Source organism: Sinocyclocheilus grahami, unplaced genomic scaffold, assembly GCF_001515645.1.
Source record: "Sinocyclocheilus grahami isolate Dianchi unplaced genomic scaffold, SAMN03320097.WGS_v1.1 scaffold52.1, whole genome shotgun sequence".
NCBI lineage: Eukaryota > Metazoa > Chordata > Actinopteri > Cypriniformes > Cyprinidae > Sinocyclocheilus > Sinocyclocheilus grahami.
In genome coordinates, this window is record NW_015505231.1 from 967,595 (window position 1) to 980,038 (window position 12,444).

The 12,444-nt window shown below is 36.7% G+C and overlaps 2 protein-coding genes across 2 annotated transcripts in view; both read right to left on the minus strand.

Moving 5' to 3' along the window:
- Nucleotides 1-7,637, minus strand: part of LOC107583305 (MKL/myocardin-like protein 1) — a 64,031-nt gene extending 56,394 nt beyond the window's left edge. Inside the window, exons 1-2 of the mRNA XM_016269482.1 lie at nt 7,573-7,637; nt 3,164-3,226 (exon numbers count right to left, since the gene is read on the minus strand). The gene's annotated coding sequence lies outside the window, so the exon portion shown is untranslated. The remainder of the gene's footprint in view (nt 1-3,163; nt 3,227-7,572) is intronic.
- A 2,007-nt stretch (nt 7,638-9,644) lies between these two features.
- Nucleotides 9,645-12,421, minus strand: LOC107583321 (peroxisomal membrane protein PMP34-like). Its single transcript, XM_016269499.1, has 5 exons — nt 12,382-12,421; nt 12,144-12,292; nt 11,444-11,539; nt 10,141-10,226; nt 9,645-9,963 (listed from the first exon to the last, which is right to left on the minus strand). Exons 2-5 carry the CDS (start codon nt 12,273-12,275, stop codon nt 9,813-9,815), a joined length of 465 nt encoding a protein of 154 aa, XP_016124985.1. The 5' UTR covers nt 12,276-12,292; nt 12,382-12,421; the 3' UTR covers nt 9,645-9,812.
- Nucleotides 12,422-12,444: the final 23 nt, after the last annotated feature.

Here is a 12,444-nt window from a genome sequence, read left to right on the forward strand (position 1 = left end):
TTTTTTGACTAATTATCCAAATAATGTATAGTCCTACAAAGCTATTATTATGAGAGCATATGGAACAGAGCATAGCAGAGCAGAGCACAGCGTCATTGAAGGTAGCATTATTTTAGCAGCGTTGCCCAGTACAGCTGAACTAGCATACACCATGTTACAGCACAGTAGCGCTACTGCAAACCGGAACAAGTAGGCCTGTACTGCATAGAAATTTCCTGTCAGCGCGTTATTTGAGCGGACTTTGCTTTTCCTATGAGCATGAGTGGTACACGAGCGGAATGCACATTCATAGAGCAGAATACTGAGCGGAGCGTCAAACCGCGCCGTGACGAGGAGAGTGAAACATGCACGCTGAACACTGCAATTAGTGGTGGGCGGTATGACCAAAAATTTATATCACGGTATTTTTCAAAAATATACCGGTTTCACGGTATATGACGGTATTTATTTTTACATTTTTTCATGCATGGCCGGGTGTAAACCACATTTTCTACTGATTGAGAGAGGAAATAGGCTACTGCAGTAGATTGACTTAGAATGCCCTATTTTACTGTCATGATGAGTGAATATTGTAGAAAAATTCCACTCTAAATAGTGACGAAACACGACCTATTTGACATGTTAACCAGGAGTCACTCTCATTTATAATCGCGACATCATCTGATAAAATCAACATGCATGTTGAGCGGCTATGCAGTTGTTTTGGCTATATTACTTTTTTGTCTCATGCAGCACACTGCCTGCCTCTGCGTAACAACAACAACAAAAAAATTAATAGACGAACTAAGCTCATATTTATAATTCCAAACAGTCAGTAAGCGACAGGTGCTTGGAAACGCTGTTTTGTACTCATTTATTGATGAGTCGGCTGTGGTATGGCCAGCTGAATGCGCTGCTTCTCTGCCGCTCACTGCACAGAACAGACGCAGAGAGAGACGACACTGGGCCGGGAGAGTCAGACCTCGCGCTCGCGGGGCAGCACTGGCGACATCTTCCAACTGAATCATAGCTAAGGTTTATCCAAAAAAGTCGCTAGGTTTGTCAGTATATATATTCTATGGAAAAAAGCCGCTAAAAGCGTCTGAAAGTTGCTAAATCTAGCGCTGAAGTCACGCTCGTGTGTATTATTATTATTATATGTAGCCTATATTTTCGGTGCATCCCTACGTACATCTCCTCCTTGTTTACAAATCCGAACTAAGTCCATACATCCGATTTAAACACGGATGGGGCTTTCCTGATAACTTTCTGTGAGGCCGCCCTCTTTATTTTACTAACTTACTGCATGCTGAAGGTGACCCAGCTGACCTCACCAGAAAAAAAAACTCAACACCACCATCTAGTGGATTGTAAAGAAATTGATTTTATTATTCTACCAAATAGTATAACCCCCCCCCCCCCCTAATAAACATGGTGAGATTTTGCCAAAACTATTTGCTCCGGAACAAATAATATATTAATGCACTCATGAAGCCGCCCGAGCGCCACTCACTGCAGAACACAAGATCCAGGGGGCGTGGTTGGATACAGATCCAACTCCTCCCACCTTACATTTACCTAAACCTACCATCTCCCCCCCCCATAGATGTGGATCCAACCACGCCCCTGGATCTTGTGTTCTGCAGTGAGTGGCTACTGCTCTCGGGCGGCTTCATGAGTGCAGAATGGCATCTGGAGCTCACAACAACGTGAAACGTGATTTTTAAATATACGTTATATTTATTAACAAACCGCATTTTTGAAGTCCAAACAAGTACATTCTCGTCTACAATGCTCTTAAAACTACATTCCGTGACACAAAACAGTATTCTTTTTTAAATTATTGTGGATTTGGGCATCCCCATGACACTCGCTATGAGAAATACGGCAAGCGGAGTGATACAAACGTCTGAAAACGGCTGTTGGAATTCTATTGTACTCTAATATCAACACTCTTATCAGCCAATCAGATTTGTGGACCAGAAAGAACTGTTGTATAAACATATCTATACATATATATATATATATATATATATATACATACATACACACACACACACACACACATAACATTCACTTTGACATCCTGACTGTACAGTTGAACAGTACACTCACTCACGCTAATCACGGATGACGACACAGACTTTGCTATACTATACACTTAGACGAAATGTAAATAATTTATTGATCATTATGGGAAACTGATGCTCCAGTGCTGGGAACATATTGCACTTACTGACATCGTAATCGTACATCACTGCTAACTCTAGACAGACATTACAGTCTTTCCAATACACTGTTTTATTACCTCCCAGCAAACTGATCTTTTAAGTCCAATTAAAGTCACACATTTTGGGGTTTTGGCTACTTTTTAGGGTTAGGAATGGGATCGGGGTACGACTTACACCCAAGCCTACATCATTAACACCACGGCTCAACATGTGTTGCATTCTGACTTTTAATTCAACTTTTAATATGTGGTTGCCCTCAGGTCTTTGAATTGTAAAACTGTGGGCAGGTTTCTTATTTTGGCTTTCATGGTCAGTCCGTTTGCTTTTATCTGGGTCAGAATGCAAAACATCATTCCCTCTGGGAGGAATGCTCTCGGGCAGTTATATGGTTTTTCTGTTTACCAAGCTAAACAAGTGAGGCACAGACAAGGCAACAGTTTAAGACTACACACTTCACCCAAAAGATGAGGTCACTGGGTCAGAATATCATGCCGTGTGCCTCTGCAAAGTGACAGCTAGCTAATCCATGCCAGGTGCGACCAGGCCAACTGCTTGGTACTCACCCAAGTGGCACACATTGCCATCTGACTTTCAATCGCACAGTCAAGCAGTCTAATACTGTTATTCTGTCTGAGATACATCAGATTACAGAAGCAAAATGGGTTGTGAATGGCATTTCATATTGACTTTGACTACTAGGCTATATGGCTACCAATTTTGCAACTATAGAGGACAGTATTTCACACATATGCAATTTACTTAGTATTGTAACAGCATGAAGTGAACGTCTTACAATTAGAAGATCTGGAGGGATGTTAAAACAGAGCTTCCGAGAAGTGCAGAGAACATCAGGGGTTTTGGGAATTGCATATGCAGCAGCAAAATAAACACGAGCAGCTGTGAGGGGGAAATACCCAGAAGTGTTTACGTGTAGGTGCCTGTGATTCGGTTACCTGATTTATTTCCTGCTCAAAAAACTCCAATGTAATTCCATGTCAGGTGTGAGGCACTATTACCTGAAAGAAAGAAAAAAGCAAAAAAATTAGCTAATAAAACAACAGCTATGAGATCCATTTACATGAGGGGCATTAAAAAGAATGTTCAATTCGTATTTTGCAAAAAAGTATTTATATTTGTTAGAAATATTTAAATTTATGTTTTATTTTAAGAGACATTTAATAAATATTATTTATTTTTATTATATAAATATTCATATATTTCTTTCCATGCTAGGTTTTCTTTACAGTTTACTTTTCTTTTTTTTAACTAGAAGCTGGAAATGATATAACAGCGGTGGCGAACTCCGTCCTGGAGAGCCGCAGCCCTGCAGAGTTCAGCTCCAACCCTAATTAAAACTCACCTGCCTGTAGCTTCCTAGTAACCGTTCAGACCTTGATTAGCTTGTTCAGGTGTGTTTGATTAGAGTTGAAGCAAAACTCTGCAGGACTGCGGCTCTCCAGGACCGAAGTTCACCACCCCGTGATATAATATTATTCACAATTTCCTAAACTTTTGCTGGAAAATAACACATACTTGCACAATGCAAAACAATACTGACTGCTTCATAGTTTTCAACATTTTATGAAAATTATGTTTCTAAGATTGTCTTAGATAAGTCATTTTTGCGGTTTCCACAAAAGCTAGCCAGCAAGACAGCATTGTTGCTGCAAATTCTGATTTGTCACCAAGATCATGTGAAACACTTCACACAAAGCCAAATGTTCACGTTTGCAAGGAATAAAAATGCATGTACAAGATCAATGAATCTAAAATGTTCGGTATCAACCATATTATTTTAGCATACTACTATTAAAAAGTATTTATTCATATTTTGAATTAGCTTTTATTTTTATATTTTCCATTTTCATTGTAATTTTAGTTCAAATTTTTGTATTTTCTTTGTGCTTTATCACTTTATTAGGTTTTGTTTTTATTATATTTTTCTATACAGATTTAATAGTGCTGTCAAATTATTAATCGTGATTAATCACATCCAAAATAAAAGTCTGTTTACATAATATATTTGTGTGTAATGTGTAGATTTATTATTTATATATAAACACATACACATGCAGTATATATTTTGAAAATATTTACACATTTTATAAATATATTTGATATATAAACATAACAGATTTTACTGAAATGTATACATGCATGTGTGTGTATTTATATATGCTAAACTAGGACTGAACGATTAATTGCATTTGCGATAATATCGCAATATGAAATAATGCGATTTTTCAATCGCAGAGGCTGCGATTACACGGTCACGTGACACACGAGAGTAAAGAGGTGTGTTCGACTTGAAGATCGATCTTTGACGTCAAAGCACGGCGAGAGAAAGCATAAGGAGACGTCCGCGCTCTCTTATAGCTCTCGCAGTGCTTTGATGACATACACCGATCGGTCTAAGCAGCGCTGCTTCAAGTCGAGCGCAGGCCATCAGCAGAAAAAGAAAAGAAATAAAACGGTAAACAGCCAAAGGACGTAACTTAGAGTGGGAGATGGATCGGTTTGTCAAAGGGAAGAGAAAAGCCATAGATGAAGTCGCACAGACCCAGGCAGGTGCTGGTCATTCAAAAGCTAAATGCAGAAATTATGACAAGGCATATCTTGCTCTCAGCTTCACTCACCGTGTCTATACCGGACGCCACAGTTGTCGCGTCGCACCGCAACAGCTCTACACTGGATGCGACAAAGCGACCATTGCAAATCATTTTAACTTTGTGTCAGTATGTCATAAATAGAACAAGGCATCAGTTTAATGTCGGGTTTTGTCGCGTCACGTCGCATCCAGTGTACACAGCGTCACTGATTATAACGGTTCTACCGTATTTTGCCGCTCACGTCCGGTGTAGACACGGTATTTAATGTCATCGGTGGAGGAAAGCCTGTGTGTGTCCTATGCCCTAGCGGACAGCATGAAACCCACAAAAAATAAATAAATAACAGCGAAATAATAAGTTATTCTCTCTATGCTATTTTTCAATGTTTCAAGTGATGCAGGTGTTTTTTTCCCTGTAGGTTTTTTTTTTATTAAAAAAGTATACATTTTTCATAATGTTTAGTGAAATTATTTGATTGTCTGAGGTGGGATGGGGATTCGGGAAAGGTTTTTTTTATAGGTTTAAAGGGGGACGTGACCAAAAAAGTTTAAGAACCACTGTTCTAAAGTTAACAGACAGTGTTTAAAAAGTGCAGTCCCCATGTTTACATATGTTTATTACAGTGACTGTGAATTACCTAAAGTAGTGTGGTAAAGCAACAGATTTGTTTTTATATTTCTGCAATCTACTTTAGTTTGTGTGATTTGTTACTGACTTTCATATTAATGTTTACACCAGGCTTATTTAAACATAATTATTACATGCTTACAAGGTTGGAAGTTCAACAAATCAGTCAATATACTATGATTGTAGTTGTTAAATACAAATGTCATTCATATCAATTCATGCATCACCTAATTTCATTGTAACATATAGGCCTGGCCTACAGAAAAGAACATTTATGTTTAATCTATCTTAATAGTGTGTTGGTCATACTATACAATGATTTATAGCTTGTCTTTGTTGAATAATACAGAACATAAAGAGCTTTAAAAAAATAATTGCATATTAAAATCGCAATATTGGTAAAAAAATATCGCAATTAGATTATTTTCCAAAATCGTTCAGCCCTAGGCTAAACATAATAAACATAGACGGTACACACACACATATATTACTTCAACTTAAGCTTCTTTATTTCTATTAGCTGCCAAAGCAACATTTCTAACTTAAAGTTCTTTAAGTTCAAGTTATACTTTATGTCAGTTTTATTTTAAACACCTACAGATTGTAGTTTTTTTTTTTTTTTTTTTTTTTTTTTTTTTTTGAAGTTTTAGTTAACAAAAACAACACTGGTATCAACAGGCCTGAAACTCTCACACTGGCCCTTGCTATGCTCTATAGTTTTACTTTTTAAAACACAAATTTTTGTCACACAGAGGAATGTTCTGGGCTCAATAAAAGCTCTATCAACAGCATGCCACAGAAAATCATTTTTACTCGTGCTTCAGTACCCACATGGGCCGCACAAAGATACCAGAACAGGACTGTTAACATACACAGAACTCCACACAGTAGACAAACTGATTTATACAACGATAAACCATTTATCCACCTAGAACAGCAGTTCCACCGGACCCTTTAGGCAACTTAAACAACGAACTTGTTTTAAACCCGGAACATTCCTGCATGTGAAATTTGAAACCTGCGCTGCAAGACAAAAAGCACGAAAGTGAGAATGACTAAAAGAACACAGACATAAGTGACGCACTGACAGGGATACACGAGGACTGTCGGTTTTATCAATTGAAGCTGGTTTATCTCAAAGTCTCCTGTTTGAGATGAAGCAGAAGTTTGAGTTCCTTTTGTCCCACTTTATTTTGTCACTAGTCTATGAATCATAAGCTCACAAGTCATGCTTGTTGATCACAAACCGTGTTATTACTGTGTATATGTGGAATATCTTGTATTCATGTTTCCATTCTGCAGTTAAAATGCTGATGTGACAGAAAGCGCAATCAATAAGTCTCATGCAATACATCTCAAGTCACTTACAACAGAACCTTGAACCCTAAGAAGCCTAAAAAGCATTTGACTTAGCAAACCACTAACGTTAATGCAAAACAGAACATTACACTATTGTTTATAAGGCTATAGTGCAGTTATATAGTTCAAACGCATCTTTAAGACCATCGGCTTCAACCAGACCAAAAAAAAAAAAGAGTCAGATGGTAATACCATGGTACTCTAACACACCATGGTACTGTATGTTTACAGTATTCATACACTGTGGTATTTACATGGTAGGACAATACATTAATGTAAAAGTGCAGAAAACATGGTATTACCATGCCCATACCATACTGCTTTTAACCCAAAGGCAAAATAACACACTTAAAAGGCTGTAAATAACATATGTTAAGAGCTGTCATAACATGCCAACCCACCTAATGACAGATGCATGCAATAAAATAATAAAAACACCATGATGCATGTTACATAACAGTCCCACCTTCACAGCATCAGGACCACAAGCAACCTCCCGTGCCCACTGTGGCCAAGGTGACCTGTATCCCTGATAACCTACAGCCAAACGTTTGGCAGCCCCCAAAACATGCTGTCTCACCTAGCAAGTAACTTGACAAGCAAACTCAGGTCATGTGCTTGTTGTTCCCAACTACACAGTACAACTTCCAGCAAGCTTATAATGCAATATTAAACACCATGAAAGCATTCGAATAAATGACTGCGCATGCACAGCTGCTGCGTGTCAAACCAAGTCTCAAAAATAATAACTTTAACAGTTGTCTTACTCTACAGTGCTTGATCCATCCTGGTCTGCACTCCACTCACTAATCGTTTCCGATATCCAGTAAACTTCAACCGGAAACCCGCCTGTTTTTAGGACTCATCCAATAGTGGGCGAGGACTCTGAAGAACGGCATTGCGGACAGCCAATAGGCTCATTCAGAAGACTTCCGCGAACCCACTAAGCCAATAACATTTCGCTGCTCGGTGTTCTCGGTGGAACAAGTGGACCAATTAGAATGCTCCCCGGTTGTGGTGGAACGCTCAGCGTTGAGATTCTACCACAGGAATAGATAAGTGTGTACCATGGTAATTAGCATGTACATTCGTTTTTTGATACAGTAAAAATTATATTAATTTAAATACTATACTTTATAGTGCACAGATATTTCTAATAACACAAAACATTCTATTTAGGTTTTATTTTATTTTTTCTCACAATTGAGGATTCGGCTTTCTGAGTACTCAAGCAACCCCTGAACTAACAACATTAGTAGTAGAAGTAGTAATAATAATAATAATAATAATAATGCGTGTAATAAGTAAAAACATTTTTATAAATACATTATTTGGATTTATTTTCATTTAAAAAAAAAACTTTAATAAATCACTAAATCATGGGGACATGGAAAGCTACATTTCCTTTTGACAGAGTTTTGAGTTGAAGTACAGCACAGAAAGAGGGCTCTTACTGCCTCCTGGAGGCCAATTTATGCAATTGCCTGTTTTGTCTATGTCTATTAAAATGTAGGTTGCTTCTATTGAAAGCAAAGATAAAAATGTTTATTTTTATTGGTTATTGTACCACATTAGGTATAATTAGGCCGAGCATATCCACAAACTCATAGAACATAACCAAAACAATCCAAGGTTTTTATTTAGCACAGTGGCTAGATTAACAAATAACCAGACGCCACCCGATCTAAATATTCCCGCACAGTTTAATAGTAATGACTTTATGAATTTCTTCACTGATAAAATAGATAACATCAGAAATACAATAACAAATGTAGATTCTACAGCGTATAATACTTCAGCTTCATTCATCGCACCAAAAGATAAACTGCAGTCCTTTACAGCTATAGGACAGGAAGAGCTAAATAAACTTATCACTGCATCTAAACCAACAACATGCCTGTTAGACCCTGTACCCACTAAATTACTAAAATAGTTGTTACCTGTAGAAATCAAGTATCACCAACACAGAACCAGAAAAACTAGTCTGGAAGTTGTTTTCGTACGGTAAACTGTATCAATGCAGAAAGGCAGATCTAAGAGCAGGCTCCAATGTTGACAGCAATGATCTTACAAAACATCATTTTCTTTTTGACGCTATGTAAAGCAGTCCAGATTTGTTGGTATTCATAAACAAAATCAGTTCCTATTTTAAATGAAGTAAAAAACTACATGAAATACTGACCACGGTATTGACCTATTAAGGCCATTTTGTACATATTAGTACAAAATTGCAATAATTATTTAAGTGGGATTGATTTCAGTACTATTGCATACATTCTATTTGTGATAATTATTTATATTAATGCACTATCAATCAAAAGTTTGGACACACTTATTAATTATTTTAGTATGTTCTTAAGAATTTCTGAATAATAGTAAAGTCATTAAACTATAAAATAATATGGGAAAAAAAGGTTCACAAATCAAAAATGTTCTGTTTTATCTTCCTTGAAATAGCCACATTTTATATCTAGTTTATACTGTAAACCTTGTAATCTATGAATCAGTGTTATTTTAGTATTATGTATATACTAATAAAGCATTATTAATATTTTAAATTAGCTATTGTTTTATATTTTCAGTCTTCATTCTAATATTAGTGTTTAAGTGTTTTTTTATTTTTATTTCTATGTAGCTTTTTAGTTTTAGTAATTTTTGTACTTACAACTTAATTATTTAGCTTAGTTAGCTGCCAAAGCAACATTTCTAATTTTCGTTTTAATCCCCCCCCCTAATATTTATATTTTATTTTATTATTTATATTTTAATATTTATATTATATTTTATTTATTACAATTACTGAAGCCTATAGATCAAAATGTTTTAAAGATCATGAGAAACATAAACTGAGTCAAGTGTGTCTAAACTTTTGAGTGTTCCTGTCCATTTTGATCATTTATAAAAAAATAAAATAAATAAAAAAAATCTTTTCAATTGACTGTTTTTCATAACACAGGTATACTCAGTTCCTATGGCATCGGTGAGCTAATAAACCTCCTGTGAGAGGTCAGCAGGCCGTCATTGTGCGTCTGAGGCCCATGACCCTGAAGGTGGTGTTGGCGATCTTCTCGTACAGCAAGAACATCAGTGCGGCAGTGAGGACCGTCTGAAGCAGCTTCGCCTCCAGGCCTTTAAACAATCCCAGCACACCCCACTTTCTGCAATAAATCAATCAACAAACATCTCAGTTCAAGCGGAGGAGTTCAGATGTCAACAGAAACCAATGAATCACTTGACAATATCTTGCGTGACAGCTACTGAAAATGAACTGCAGAGTGAAATATGTTAGCACTACACAGGCAAAATCAGGTCAGGTGAAATGTGTGTTATTCTACCCGACTCTATTGATTAGCAGATACATGACAGCTCTCAGGCTGTTCAGGAGTTTGGACTGATCTGCGGGCTGACCATGCTGTCCAAACTGAACACAAATGAGAACGACAGACAAAACAGACAATATTACCATTACACAAACAAAACTGAAGTTTCAGAAAAAGTGTGGTTCTCTGGTTTCATATATCACAGCAGATCTGAACTAATGGACGCAAATGCAAAGAATAAAACTAACCTAACCATATAACCATGCATAGTTTAGAGAGCGAAAAACCAACTCTTAGAAGGGAGGGAAAAACTTTTCCCTTACTTATCTATTGTTGTTGACATCAGTGGTCACATGTCCAATCTGTATAGTTTTTAGGTGCAAATTCATCTGTGATTTACATCTGTGACAAATGTTTTTATTACTGTTCTGTTTTAATATATTTTAAAGTGTAATTTATTCCTGTGATGATCTATCTATCTATCTATCTATCATCTCTCTCTCACTCTCTCTATCTCGCTATCTATCTATCTATCTATCATCTCTATCTATCTATCTATCTATCTATCATCTCTCTCTCACTCTCTCTATCTCTCTCTCTATCTATCTATCTATCATCTCTCGCTCAGTCTCTCTCTATCTATCTATCATCACTCTCACTCTATCTATCTATCTCTCTCTATCATCTCTCACTCACTCACTCTTTCTATCTATCTATCTATCTATCTATCTATCTATCTATCTATCTATCTATCTATCTATCTATCTATCTATCTATCTATCTATCTGTCTATCTCTCCCTACCTAATTAAAGGCACTATCTATCTATCTATCTATCTATCTATCTATCTATCTATCTATCTATCTATCTATCTATCATCTCTCACTCACTCACTCTATCTATCTATCTATCTATCTATCTATCCAGACTTCTTCAAATGAACTCTATTAAAACTTTTACACTATTAAAAATTACTTCAGTCCTAGAACAGTTAGAACAGTTGCTCAGCTTAATATTTTTTGGGGAATCTGTGATACAGATTGTTTGATTAATAGCAATTGTAACAGTGTCCATTTAATGTATTTTTGCAGAGAATAATTTTTTTTTTCTTACTGGCCTCAAACATTTGAACAGTTGTATATAAGCGCCTTTTAAATAAAGTCTTTATTTCTTTCAAAATGTCTTTCTTACCAACCCCAGACTTCTGAAAGGATATAAAAATCAAAGACCTGCAACAAAATCAGTTGAGAACCAATAATCCAGTATGCATGATATGAGCTGATTGGGCAAATATAAACTAAACGTATTCTGGTCTTACCCGTAGAACGGATTGAACTGTCTGTAGAGGGTAGGTTATGGTGCTTGCAACGGCCTTGGCAATGGCTCCAATAAGAAACACCTCCACTGAGGAGAGCTATAAACAATCAGACAGAAATATAGTGGAAAAAAAGTTAAGTTAAACAATGAAGAGTCTGTCTTTCCTCTATAACAGAAGATTTTTTTTTTGTGCGTTTACATTCCATCTCCGTTATCACGAAACCCACAACACGATGACAGAATGTAGGTTTTTGGGTGAAGAAACTTAAAATATGTAGATAAACTGCACATTGAAAGACAAACCAAAACACTGATATGTTCTAATTTAAACTTCAATGGACTGTGACATCATCCATGGTTACCAAGGAGTTACATAATCATATTTCTAGGTTGCTATGTTTTTTTTCGTTTACTCATACTCGACAGATGCTTGCACATGAATACGAGCATCTAAATGAGCGAATCATCATCTGCATGTTTTTTAATATCAGAAATGCTGTAGTTACTGTTTCCTAGGCAACAGAGATCTTGTGAATAGACTCATCTGTTTATTTATATGTTGTCATGATTGAGTATGCAGAGAGATAATTCAAAGTTTTTACATTACTGTATTAGCTTTAAAATGGTAAAAGTTTCTTACCATGAAATTGAGTAAATTATAAACCCTAAAAACTGTTCTGGGATCAGCAGCCTGCTCTGACCTCTCTGTGGACGCCCCTCATGAGCTGCCTCTTCAGACCCTCGTAGATCATGAACTGCACGGCTGGATTGAGCACCAGCAGCAGGGAGGGAAACGTCCCGTTCCATAACGCACCCACTCCTTCCCGCTGCATGATCTGTACCAACGCATCTAAAGAGAGACGGATCACCTTATATCATCACTGGACACACATTTGAATTAAAAGGAAAGAAATTATGTTCACTTCTTTTAATAATTACCAGTAATTCCTTTGTAGTGTGTGGGCTGTATGTCTTCATTTCTGAATTTTGCCCCTTGCAGTT